General features: G+C 38.7%; 1 protein-coding gene across 6 annotated transcripts in view; it reads left to right on the forward strand.

The window, feature by feature from the left end:
• Positions 1 to 14,247, forward strand: part of MBNL2 (muscleblind like splicing regulator 2) — a 159,472-nt gene that overhangs the window by 116,017 nt on the left and 29,208 nt on the right. For 3 of the 6 annotated variants that reach the window (XM_036893879.2, XM_036893882.2, XM_036893881.2), the window contains exons 4-7: positions 521 to 721; positions 3,345 to 3,608; positions 9,990 to 10,043; positions 10,658 to 10,811. In XM_036893879.2, the coding sequence (XP_036749774.1) occupies positions 521 to 721; positions 3,345 to 3,608; positions 9,990 to 10,043; positions 10,658 to 10,811 (673 nt within the window). The remainder of the gene's footprint in view (positions 1 to 520; positions 722 to 3,344; positions 3,609 to 9,989; positions 10,044 to 10,657; positions 10,812 to 14,247) is intronic. The other 3 variants (XM_057494492.1, XM_057494493.1, XM_036893884.2) reach the window with 1 other exon arrangement.

A 14,247-nucleotide genomic window follows, 5' to 3' on the forward strand; every position in this document is an offset into this window, starting at 1 on the left:
TAGAATATGGAAACTTACTGGTAAGTCTGAGCAAATACAATCTCAAGTAATCCCCACTTTTTGGGACTATATAAACTAGGTCAACTTGAAAATCAGACTAAACTCAGGTTTTTCTTTATTCCTCTCCCTTTTGTGAAACATGTAGGAGAAACCAAAGATTATGGGTCAATATTCCATAGATTTTACTACCTTAGTGTTATAAAATTCAATAGTCTGGGATGATGAACAATAAGAGTGAAATTATTATTTCCTTTCCTTGAGAACACTTTCATAGGAATAAAAATTTAACCTGTTACCTATAATTAGTTTTCTATGATGTTGCCTCCTGTTTTGTGTGGTTTTGGATTTCATTTTTATTAAGCAAAAACAAAACAGGGAAATTGAATGAATTTTCACAGTTCAGCATTGACGTATGCAACTTATACAGTCTTGTATATGATGAATACATTTTGCTCAAATGATGATTTTCAAAAGTTTTATTCTAAAGAAATCTTTGTCCTGTGTTATCTTCCTTTAACAGCCCACTTTTCCTGTAGGTCCCGCAATAGGGACAAATACGGCGATTAGCTTTGCTCCTTACTTAGCACCTGTAACCCCTGGAGTTGGGTTAGTTCCAACGGAAATTCTACCCACCACACCTGTGATTGTTCCCGGAAGTCCACCCGTCACTGTTCCGGGCTCAACTGCAACTCAAAAACTTCTCAGGACTGACAAACTGGAGGTACTTCAATTGTATTTGTGGTTTGAAATGCATCTGTGGTAGCAGTGTACTTCTATGTGAGTGCAGTTTTAGAAAACAGCATGCCCACACACACATATGCATTCATCTAAAATCCGTGCATTCATAATTCTATGGTTTGAATTTAATAGGCTTAGTATAAAGGAAATTAGTCATTTGAAAAAGAATAGAAGTCAGCTGCATTGAATGTGTGTTCAGGGGCACAATATTTAACAACCAATGATTGAGTCAATTTTTATGCAGGCCATTGAGGTGGCTCCCAAAGGTCATGGATTGTGCCAGGCATTAGCCTTTGCTGGATCCTGGAAAGGTTGGGAATGCGCAAGTCAGGAGCCCAGCAGCCAAGGAAATGGGGGACACTCGGGAACAGGGATGGGAGTATGTAGACTATGATTATTGACCAATTGGTATTATATTTCAATATTTTAAGAACTAATATGGCTGCTCTAGAATATTCCAGAGTATCAGGCCTGGTTGTGTTGTTGGTAATTGGGGGACCTGGATGGAGGCTGGGAAAATTTAGCTACTGATTGAAATATTTTCTTTAACTTAAATCCAAGTGTCCTATAAATGTCAAGAAAACAAGTTCATATATTTATAAAACATAATTTTTAAATCATGAGTCAAGCCAACCTACCTGTACTTTACTGGACCAAAATTCTCAATCAGAAGGTTCATCCATTTATGTTAACTACTATATCCTAGATATTTAATAGAGCATTTTACATGGGTGTGTAAAGATTCTGAGATTTTTCAAAGAGCTTCTTTAATTCCACCACCAATTAAAGTTGTTCGGTAATTTATGTATGGTAAGGATGTACATTGTGCTTAATGTAGTATTCTTTTAATGTGCATTTGTTTAAATATTTACCCAATAAATCTGAGAGCAATAAAATGTTGCTGCCTATTGTCAGCTTCTATCTAGAGTATGTGAATCCCCAAATGAAAAGACGATAAACTCTAATCGCTACTGTTTTGATCTAACCTATCCCTGTGAATATTGAACAAACCTTTCATAGGACAGGAAAAGTGTTTTGGGCTCCACCTGCTGGACCCATGGAGCTTTAGTGTTCAGTACATGACCCAGGAGTTTAGAAAACAAATTAAATCACCCTAGTTGGGAACAAATTGTCCTTCCCAACAGGACTGGTAGACAAAGACATATGTAAAAATGATTCACAATGACTTTAAAAGAGCAGCGTTCAGTTCATTTCAAACCAGGAATGAGGTGGGCTGCACATAGAGCCCCTGGGTAAATGCTTAATGGAGGGTCTATACCTCTGATGCAATCTTAGTCATTCCATTTATAGAGGCAGGCTTACTCAGAATCTGGGGAAATGTCTTAGTACTTTTATTTTGTACATTTGGTGAACTAAAGATGGGATGTTAGCCAATATCCAAAGTAGGAGGAAGAAGTTAACAGTCTTGTGATTTATCTGTTTACCCTTCAAACTCTCTTGGCCACTAGTCAGTCAAAGTATTTCCCAAATACTTTTTGACTTTCACAAGTATTTGACTTTCACAAGGACTGAATGTCATGTCAATAACTCTTCGTATAAAGTCACTGATGATCGAGATGTGAACCACACTTAAACCTCTTGACTCTGGAATTGGAGCTAAAGAGGAAATAACTTGAAATGTTGCTCGTAATTCCTCCCTGCTAAGGAAATTTGTAAATACAAGTATCATGTATATATGTTAGTCATGTTATCAATAGTAAGTGCAGAATTAATTCAAAAGAAAACTTTATATGCTAAACTCTTGATCCAACAGAATTTTCAAAGGATGGCACATTCTATTTAGAGATTTTAGGATAACTAAGGATTAAGGAATAAAAACACAAAGCACATCAACACTCTAAACTCTATTGACTTCCCCCGTTTATTTCTTTTCCTTTATCTCTTCCCCTATTTCTCTCCTTTTTATCTTTTATTTTGTCTTATTTCTGTGCTATCAAAAAAATGGTATAGTGACCTTCAATGGAAGTTTTGGCATTTTCGTGTAGTTCTAATTTACATTTTTAAGCCCAAGTTACCTTGGTGGAGCAGGGAAGACCTAAGGGCACACTGGAGCACTCAGATTCACCCTGCCTGCATTTCCCATCCTCAAGACAGGAGGAGCAGGTTTACCATTTGCCCCATTCTTTTTGGAGTTGGGTGACTGTGACCTTAATCTATGGTGAAATTATCCCTCGATACAAAAGCCCTATAGCATCCCAGAGTTGTGTGTGTGTGTGTGTGTGTGTGTGTGTGTGTATGTGTGTAAAATCCAGAAACAATGAAGATTTTGTTAATTTTTCTTTGCTATTTTTGCTAAACTGCAGAATTTCACTTATTTTCTCACTATAGTTCTGGCCCCAGAAAAAAGGGTGAAGCAAAGCAAGACTCAAAATTAGTTTATTTCTGATTATTGGGGATGCTGGTGAGTTGAGTTCTGGGTAATCAGATTTTTACTGTAAATGGTGCAAAAGCCACCATTAACAGAAAGGAAACATTTATTCCTTTATTATTTTTTGAACCTGAATGGCTGCGCTCGCAGAGGTACAGTTTCCGACGGCCTTCGGGCTTTGGCCTGCATCATCCGCTCTTCTTCCCCTGTGTCCTAGGTATGCAGGGAGTTCCAGCGAGGCAACTGCGCCCGGGGAGAGACCGACTGCCGCTTTGCACACCCCGCCGACAGCACCATGATCGACACAAATGACAACACCGTAACCGTTTGTATGGATTACATAAAGGGGCGTTGCATGAGGGAGAAATGCAAATATTTTCACCCTCCTGCACACTTGCAGGCCAAAATCAAAGCTGCGCAGCACCAAGCCAACCAGGCCGCGGTGGCCGCCCAGGCAGCCGCGGCCGCGGCCACAGTCATGGTAAGTGGGGCGCGCGCCGCGCACCTTGCTCCGCCCGCAGCGGCGCCTCCGCCCCGGGACTTAGGCGCTTTCCCACGGGGGATAGGCAAGCCTGCTACTCCTGCTGCTCCGCTGCCTAAGTTCTGTTGTTTCCCCTTTTTGTTCCGTTTCGTTTCGTTTCGTGGCCCTCCTTCCCTTCTTCGGCACAATAAGTAAATCCCTAAGGCGCAGGTGGGCCGAGGCGCCGGGCGAGCGTCCTGCCCCGTCCAGGTCTGCTCCGAGACCGGGCGGCCGTGGGCTCCTCCTCCGAGCGGGGCCCCGGCTGGGAGCGAACAGGGAGGCGCGCCCCCGGGCCGGCAGTGGGCAAGCAGGCCGCGCGCTGCCGCGGAGCCGCCGGGGGAGCAGCCCTGCGGCGCGCTCGCAGGCAGCAGGAGACCAGCCAGCACCCGGCTCTCCCCTGTTCCTGTTTCCCCCTTTTCTTTTACTTATCCCGAGGGCGATGCTTCAAACTTAACTCCTCTAAATGAAATCATTGAGAACATCAAGTGACGAAGCGCATGACAATGGAGTTGTTCTGGCTGGTGCCTTAAAAAAGGGGGGAAGGGGGAGGTGCTGTAACCAAGCCCCGAGCCCCTGAGTCATTGTCCTGTGACCCTTAGAGACGGGAAGCAGGCTCACCCGCATCACGTGGGATCCCCGTACAGCTCCAGCCCTTTGGGACCCGGATTCTAATTTTAAAATACCCCCAGGTGTCTATATACATACGCATTAACATTTGAGAAGCACCTGCTAGAACACTGGTTCTCAAATTTGGCTATATTCAGGAATTACTTGAGGGGTCTTGAAAGGTTCTAACATCAGTCCCTCCGTCCAGTTACTTATTTAATTGGTCTGGGTGTAGCAGCAGTGGCCTTTTTTTTTTTTTTTTAACCTCCCAAGGGATTCCAATGTGCAGCAAAATTTGAGAACCAACACACTGGGTTGTAAAAGTTTCTAATTAATTTGTCTTAATGTGAGATCTCTGGCTTATCAGAAGCCTATTTTAAAACACAATAGGCAGGGTGAGGTCATTCGTTCATGTTAAGACACTTGCTAGATAGGATAACTAAATTAGGCAGTTTCCATGCTTCCAGGAGCTTGGAGGCGAGTGAGAGAGATCATGTTCCTCAGCGGCAGGATGGAAATGCCGAATGTGGTCCAGTGGGGCATGAAAGACTCAGAGGCCAGTCCTCCCTTAGGAGAGGGATGGGGCTTCAGAGGTGAAAAGCATGGCTTAAAACACAATGTTCTGACTAGTGACCGACACCTCAGGCACTGATAACGATCAAAACGCAAGGGTAGCTGTTATACAAACAAGTTCATGTTATTCAATATTCTTTCCCCAAATGTTCAGGAAGTCCTGGACAAGCAACAGGAATAGAAAAAGAGGCACAGAGCCTGCCTGCCTTAGCGTGCTCGCTGCTTAGTATGATACCTCTGGAGTGCTGGGTCCTTCATCTCACTCACTGTTTCTTCTCAGAGACCCTGTTTCTTTAGTGCTATTCCTCATGTCCTTCTCATTCTTATGTCATTGGACATAACAGTTATTTTTCTGAATGTGTCAGGTTCTATGTGGGGATGTACACATCCACATAAGACACTACAGTATAAAGAAATTCTCCCATTTTTTGTTATAGTACAAGAGTGGTTTTCAAAACTGATTATAATTGGGAAGGGTGGTTGAGGGGGAGAGTAAATTGGTTACTTAATGCTGATGAAAACTAATTCTTTTAGTGAGCAAATGAGGGCTTTTATATATTTCTCCAGAGTAGAATCAGTCGTACCATCTGCTTAGTGAAGATCTCAGCCTATGAGAAGTAAAGTTTTTTTCATTAAAATCATTCTTTTAGGTCAGCCCAATTTTTCCTAACTGGTATTCTGATTGTTGGGCACAAAGAACACATTTTTCCACTGAACTAATATTATAAGTCATAACTAGCTATCAAGGATATCCCTAAGGTTAGTCAGGACTCTGGTTGCAAGAGACAAAAACCCAACTGAAGTAGTTTAAATGAAAAAGCTGGACTTTGCTAGATCATGTAGTGCCCTCCAGAAGCACAGAGCTAAGAGAAAGCTCAGTGACAGCTGGGTCCAGATGCTTGAAAACTGGTAGGTCTCTCTCTCTTTTCTGCCTCTCTTGCCATATCAGCTCCATTATCTCAGACCAGCTTCTCCATACAACAGTGACTGTTCTTTGGACACCTGGAGGGATACATTCTTACATCTTTTGACAGGAGAAAAAACAGTATCTTCTACACCAGCTCCAATTAGGAAATAAGCCCGTTAAGGGTTATCTTGTGGCTTCCCTAGTGCTCAGAATAACAGCATGCTATGACTGGTTCAGCCTGGGTCACAGTGGCCATCTCTGGCCACCAGGGTATGAGATGGGGTTCTGAGAATATAAAGAAATTAGTCCCTATACCTTAAATACCTGTTAATACCATAAACCACCAGTATTAATAGTGACCTTAGGGCTGAGCCCTGAATTTATCTGAGACTTTATCTCCGTTTCCTAGAAGTACCACTTCTAACATCTGCAGTCAATATATACTTAAGTCACTGAAGGAGAATAAATGCACCTAGTATATGTCAATAGTTGATGACCTGGGTTATGGAGATAAGACAAAAAATGAGCATGTACACACACGTCATTCTTCAGCCTGAGTGCTTTAAATCAAGACTATGCTCTTCCATGAGCCTTCTGCGAGTTTTCATATCGTGCTCATCAAGATGCAGGAAGGTTATCCCAGTGAATGTCAGTATATTTAGTTACCATAGTTTCCTGGATTGTTACACTGTGCCCAAAATGGGAGTTCTGATATTTCAGGGGATCGTGCAGCATTGTCATAGACAACGCAAAGGAATGCAAGTTCAGAACAAAAGCCAGCTTCCTTCTGACAATGACATGAAAATTACTGAATCTGTCAGGCCTTTTTACTTGAAGTGAAAGGCTCATTTGAAACCAGCTTAGATGCCACTGGATGAAAGTCAAAGTATTCTTACTCTAGTAGCAAGATTCTCCATACACTGAAGATAAACTATTATTTCCTTATTTAAAAGAATAGATGGGAGTGACGATTACAGTCAGAAGATATTAATATTCCATTCACCTGGGCTCCATATCTGAACACAAAGAATTTCTGCAGTGCAATTTTTATTATCGTCCAGGGATTTCCCCTTCTTTTGACTAATTGAACCCTGAAAACGAATTTAAAGCTTGGTTCCAGAAAAAGAGACATGTGTTTCCTTTAGAGCCTTCTTCTTTTATAGTACCTCTTGAAACATAAGCATTATCCTCACTGGAATTTTTTAAATGTGAAAATAAGCCAGCAGAGCTTCTCTTTGGTAATTTTAACACAAAGGGTATCAGATCTTCAAGCAAGCAGTCTTTTCTTCACACACACCAAATTGGGGCTATGCAAGGAGATAAGGGATTTTGTAAGTGGAAACAGGACCAGCTGCCATCAGCTAGATAAGTTTCAATTGTTCAGGAAAACGTTACAGGAACTTGGAATTCCATCCATATTTCCATATCTGTTTCTTCCACGTGAAAGTGACGGCTCTGATTATTGTTGTCAGGGCTTCCTGGTCCTTGGTTTGCTCGCCTTGACTTGCAGTTGGATTGTTCTTTGATCCAGAAAAAGGAGAACCTGGCTGCATGTACACAAACCAGGAGGAGGCCCAGAGAGGCCAGAGGATCAGAAATATTGGTGAGGCCCGGAAGAACGGCTGCCAAGTGTGTGGCACATAGTAGGGATTCAGTTAAAGGAAACCTGTTTCTCTGCAGAAGTGCCTGTGGAAGCTCACAAGATGCACCAGGCTTCGTGACTTCTCAGGTCTGTTCTAAGCCTGAAGATCTTTCAATATAGGTAAATATATGCCTGCAGTCAGGTAATATTCTCTAAAACAGAACATCCATGCACAAAAAGAGTATTACAATTAGCCATACAGATTTTTTAAAAATATATTCTACACATGTGCTTCAAAGTGTGAAGTATACAGGATATGTATGCTCAACACTCTAAGACCTTAGTGTTTCCTTGAAAAGACAAAGTATTTGCATCTAGTAAAGACAGCCCCCAAGATGGAGTGGCAGAAAGGGAAATGCTATCACTGCCCAGCTCAGTTTAGAGCTCTCAGTTTCTTTACATTCCTAGATTATTATCATTTCTGTGGAAATTTAAGTGTCATCAAACAGATCATGAAAAAGAATACGTTAACCTTCCAAGTGACTATCCTTGGAAGAAATTTTTTTTTTTCTATTTGGAGACTTCATTAAATGATGCTTTGTTAAATCAAAATTTTGTTCATTTATGCTAGCCTTTGGAGACATCATCACTCCTCTAGTTAACGTATTAGAAAAGATCAACCCAATGGTAGATTTGTTCTGTTAACTCCCAAGAACTTGAAAAGCAAAGGGAAGAATCAAATCCAGAGAGTTGAGGCCAAAATGATTTTGAATCTAACCATCCAGTTAATGTTCTCAGTGTACTTTATAAGAACAGGCTCTGTAGCCTTATATAGTTAGCACAGATGAGTTGAAGCTAAAAATGCATTATTTAGCAATGTAAAACTATACAGGAATGAAAGATTTTAAACAAAAGTGGTGGTGTGCAACTTACATAATGGCAAACTTACATTTGAGGGAAGAATATTCAGTACAAAGAAGCTTTCCTATTGTGGAGCTTGTTGGATTTTTTAAACATTCACAATTCTATCTTCAGAACAATGATTTCATATTACCCAATGGCCTCTATCAAGACTGCCTTCCAAAACATTTTCTACATTGGCCATTCCTAACCACTTCCCTGCCTAGTCTTTTCCTCACTTTAATCCCAGTCTCTTCCGCCATAGCTTTTCGTTTTGTCTCCTATCATCTCAATACTTTGAATCCTAAATCACCAAATGGTGACCAACAACTCTTTCTTTGCCAAGGAAAATATCATTAATTGTTTCCCATTTTGAGGGCTTAATGCTATCCCATTTTATTTCAGATATCATAGTTCTAACTCAGAATTTTAGAATATAACATTTTGTATTTATTATACAAACCTTAGGGATTTACCTATTGTGCTAAACATAGAAAAGGGGTATTTTCATTTTTTATTTGCATTGAAACTTATTCACTTGAATTTCCTTATTTTCACAGAATTCCATCATAGAATTTTTAGATTTTTTTACAATTACCAAAGAATAGGAAAATTTTTCCATCGTCTAAATCAATCAATATTTGTTATTATTTCAACTGTTTAAATGAAACTATCTGCCCCAAAGTGTGGTTATAAGTTAAAGACACTACTTTATTTCTACTATTTTAAGCAGTTCTTTGCTATTTTTCAGCTGTTGGCTATTTTTAGCTGTTGTACTTGTTCTAGCCAAGAATTCCACATCTCATTAACTGGGTTGGTCACTGATAGTAGCTAAGAATACAAACAGAATTATTAAATATAAATTATTTTGATACCTGAAGACACTAAATACCTTTTTTAAAGGTATTTTCTTAGTGTAATCCGGTAAGTTGCTTGAGATAAATTGAATTATTATTTCAAATGTAGTGGAAAACATGGAATGGATGATAAGTTAGTCACTAGAAACAGTATGATGGAATAAAAGTGGGAAAGTTGAGAAAATTACTATTCAAATTCAAAACTTGTCAAGCTTGGAAACTTATTCCACATTGCCAGATCCACATGAGCAGAATGAAGAGAAGAACTGAGACAATTATCCACGAGTCAGACAAAAAAATCAAAATCCAAACCCAAACAGTTTTGCCCAAATAATCTTGTGTTTGAATATTTTTTTGCCTGAATTTTTTGTCTCAATTTGCCTCTTCATTTTGTTAGGCTACATCTTCAATAAAAATTACTTTAATACAAGTTGAAGATGTTATCTTCTTTTGACTTGGATCTTAGACTCAGTGTATTCATGATTTCATATTTGAAAACTAACTTATCAGAAGTTCTTCAGTCCTACGGCCCTTCAAAGTTTTGCATTTTTTTCTGAAGCAATATAAAAAATGCTTATGGTGTGTATGCAAGCTGCTGTTTTGATTAACTTTCCTGAATTTCAAACATCTATATTTTACTCTCTTATATGCTTTTAACTAAGGTATAGTAGATGCATTTTTGCTTCAATACTAATTTAAGGTGTAATATTCATTTCTTTAGAGAACATTTTTGTTGTTGTGCATGCCTAGTGTTTTGTACGTTGTATATTGCATTCAGAATATTTTTTTCCTTCTCACCTATCCACAATGCAATGCCGTTCCCATGATGCACCTCTGCTTGCTGTTTACCTGTATGTTAATTCGCTTGAATCCCATTGGCCCACTGCCATCATGTGCTCGCTGCCTGTTATTAAAAGACTCAGTCGACTGCCAAAGCAATGAAGCGACCTCTCGAAGCATCTGTAGACCTGGTACTTTGACCTTTCACCTTTCGCTTTGCATGTAGCTTTTCAGAGAACCATCTTGAGATTTGTATTACTTGTAAACTATTGGTTGCAAATGATCATTACTATTGATTAGTGAAAAAAATTCAATAAGGTGTTTAGCCATTTCATTTTCATATGTTGTAGTATGTGAAGTAAATTAATCCTAACAAATTTTAACACCTTTTCCTAAAGAGTGAAGCAAATTTAAGTTACTTGGCTCATTATAATTATTAACCTTTAAATTCAGGAAATTGCCATTTAGTTAAGAAAACAGTAGGTATTAATAATAACACAAATGCTTCTTTCCCCCTTAGAATAGTTTAACTCCTTTAAAAGCTGAAGCCGTTTTTTTGGTTGTTGCTTGATAGTTTTCTTTTCCTTAGTTGAGATGCTACTGTTTGGGGTTACAGAAATCATGCTTTCGCTCTCAGTAATGAATTCTCACTCTTCGACATTGCCGCTGTTTAAATTAAGGTGCATGGCAGAGGCATCTCCTTAGCTGTCATTTTTAAAAATAATGTTGCAATTGATGATCTCTGTGGACACTGAAAGTATGTTTACTTTGAGATATACATATCTTATCCATTCTTCACTTCTAGGCCTTTCCTCCTGGTGCTCTTCATCCTTTACCAAAGAGACAAGCACTTGAAAAAAGCAACGGTGCCAGCACGGTCTTTAATCCCAGCGTCTTGCACTACCAGCAAGCTCTTACCAGCGCACAGCTGCAGCAACACACAGCGTTCATTCCAACAGGTACGTGCCCTGACAGTTCCAAGTCCCATGTCCGTGTGCCCTTCCGGTCATGTGCTTTCTTCTCATTCCTTTAAGCTGTTTGGTGGCATCTAGTTTGCTTGTAAAGGTATGATAAATACAGACTAAAACTCATCGTTGTCCTAGCTATCTAGATATATTTTACCTTGCTTAGAATGATAGCTCAAGGCTGTTAGGATTCTAAAGCCAAATACATCATAGAGTAAGTGACAGACTGAACCCACGAGAAAAAACCAGCTATCAGGCCTTTTGGGTTTCTTGAATTTACACAGGCCATATCAAGTTTTTTATATAAATAAGACCTTTTATGTGTGACAGTTGAAATTTGTCACTAACCTTGAATGACTTAAAAATAGCAATTCCAGTAAATACTAACCTTTTTTTTTCCTATCCTTATTCAGAGCACTAAAAAACAAGGCTGTTCAAATTAAAGCAATCCTCTACTCATATTTTTACATCCATTCTCTCTCTTTCGCCATCCTTCTCAACTTCCACCAAGTTCACAAATATATGGAGCTCTTATCCTTGGTTTCTAAGTCAATGCCTGGTAAAATTAGGTGCTAAGGTGCATTAACTCTACTCTATCGTTCCACTCAGAGATGGATTATTTTAGTCATAGAATCTTGCAGTTTGAAGGATTCCTAGGAATCTCTTTCAGTTGATTGTTTTACAGATGAGAAAACTGAGGCCCCCTGAGTGTGAAGTGACTTCCCAAGGTGGCACAACTAATGAGAAAAAGACCTAGATTCTAGTTTCCAGGTGACCATTGGCATTTACATGACACGACACCACCGACCTCCATATGTGGAGGCCAGAGTTCTCCCTTAGGGCTTGAAATAAAACAGATCAAAGTAAAGAAAGAAAAGTACCAAGCATGTCACCACCCTCCATTTTTACTGACCTCCCTGGCCACAGACCTACATACACCATGTGCTATGCAAACACAGAGTCACCATAAACTGACTGTGGTTTTGACCTTTTAGTTTGTGTTAGAAGTTGGGATAATAGTCTCAAAGTAAACAATTTTCTAGAGTGTCAAAAAAAAGAACCAGAGAGTAACTTGGCCTTAGTGAGACTATCCTTTGAGTTTTTAGTTTCAAAGTCAAAATTTTCATCCCATAATAGTGACTTAATATAGGTGAATAACAGTTTTATCAAAAAGAGCTTGTGGATCCTCCATTTGGTTGGATTTTGCATATTATCCATTTTCTTAAACACCATAGTGCATTAGGAGTTAATGTAGGAGGGACTTGAATAAATATTTCTATGGTTGTATGAAATCTACACTTCACAATGAATTATTAACCTGTTAATATTTATTATAGGAAAGATACAAATTCCTTAAGTTAAATGGTTCTTAGTATTTAGTTTTCTTATTTGAGTTATGCTCTTCTCTTGAAGTGATTAGACTAACAGACCTGTAGAGCAAGTCTCAGAGTCAGTGCTCACGGGGCCCCCGCCAGTCCTGTTACAAACCTTCACTGGAGACAGTTCAGTGCTGTCATAACACAGCAGCATTTACACTTACAACCCACCTGATATAACATGTTTGTAAAATAACTACTGAAGGTAAACTTACCTTGAGGCCCTGTATGACTTCTGCAGGGGTCTTATTTTATAGACCTCGATACTTGATATTTTAAGATAAAAAAATTACGGAAGAATATATTGACGGGAAAAACATAAAAGGACAAGTCTGTTTCTAAAGGCTGGGTAGTAATGCCACTGCCATTTCCTGGGAACGCCTATGAAACCGTAGAGCTAAGCCGTGCAAAAGACAAGGCCTCTAACTCATATTTAATACTTCAATCCGGTGATGACTGATATGTCAAATCACTGAAAAAAAAATTTCACCTGGAAATTGTTTAGAGACATCCAGAATAAGAATGAATATCATCTATGCAATAACGTGATTATTGTGGATGAAATGCATTGTGTCCTGGCGCCACAGGCTGACCTGGCCGCTGTGGTTGTGCACTTCCGCCCTCTGCTGGATTCTTTAAGAACTGTTCCAATGTGTCCGGCAACCCTCAATTGAGTGGGCGCGGGGAAGTGGGTCCTACCCCACTGAATTCTGTGAATTATACGTGTTTCCATCTGTAACATGATATAAATATCATAGTGAACCAACATGTCTATCTCATGCTCTGAATGGTATTTTAACTTCTACGAAGTTTTCCTGTTTCTCTTAAATGATGAAAGAGAAAATGAGAAATAATTTTATTAAAGGGAAATTAGCATAATTTTCCCACACTTACATCCATAACAGATATTTTAGTGTTTATTTTGGCTCCAGTTTTTATTTCAAGCTTTCTTTCTCATAAACCACATTTTCAGCCTAATTTTAAAATGATAATGATAATCATTCATTGTTAATTATTGTTTAAATTCTGCAAATTAAGTGATAATCAAAAATAAATTTTACATAACTTGGTAGATGGTGGGCCTATTGTTTTTAAACTGACAGGCTTTTATTTTTCTATAAATACTTCACATTAACAATTATCATAATATGAAAACAAATTATTTTATGTTCTCCTGGGGGTTACCCTTTACTGGAAGGTCATTCACAGTAAACAGTATTTGGGGGGGGTATTTGGGTTTTTTTTTAAGATCCTAATTTTTATTTATTTTTTATTGAGGTATATATATATATTGAGGTATATATATTTATTGAAGTATATATGAGGACATATAACATTATGTTAGTTTCAGGTGTACACAATAATGATTTGATACTTGTTAACACAGCAAAATGATCACCACAATAAATCTAGTTACCGTCTGTCACCTATAGTGATGTTTTTGATGTGCTACTAAAAGTCTCCCATTGACACAATGTAAATTTGGATTTTAGGAATTCTGCCTCCAGGATACGGAGATAGTAATTTAGAATATTATGCAAAATAGAGATTCCTCTCCAAAACCATGGTAATATAATCACTACCCTGGTCAATGCCCTAGCACAGTGGTTATGAGTGGGGTTTTTCTTTTTTTTATATAAGGATTATTTTAACCTAAAAGTTATATATTTTCTTTGCTATGTTAGGAAAGTGACAAAAAGCACATACACTTACAAAAACAGCAGCATAATAATTCTTGACATCTCTCTGACAGGTTTACTCTGAATTACTGTACATATTCTTATAAATATTATCTCAATGTTCTTCAACATAGTTCTGCCAGTGGCAGACATAATTATTTGCATTTTGCAGATGGGAAAACTGAGGCTGTGTCTGTGATGCAAAACAGAGTATGTAATTAATGGAATTATCCAGATAATTCAGACTCACATTGGAGAGTTGAAGTATTTGTGCCACTGAGGCAGAAAACATTTGAGAAGGCTTTGTTGATAGAATCACTGCCTTAGTGAAATGCTTCAGCCAGTTAGAACAAGGCCGCCCAACAGATTCCCTCC

Source organism: Manis pentadactyla, chromosome 17, assembly GCF_030020395.1.
Source record: "Manis pentadactyla isolate mManPen7 chromosome 17, mManPen7.hap1, whole genome shotgun sequence".
Taxonomy (NCBI): domain Eukaryota; kingdom Metazoa; phylum Chordata; class Mammalia; order Pholidota; family Manidae; genus Manis; species Manis pentadactyla.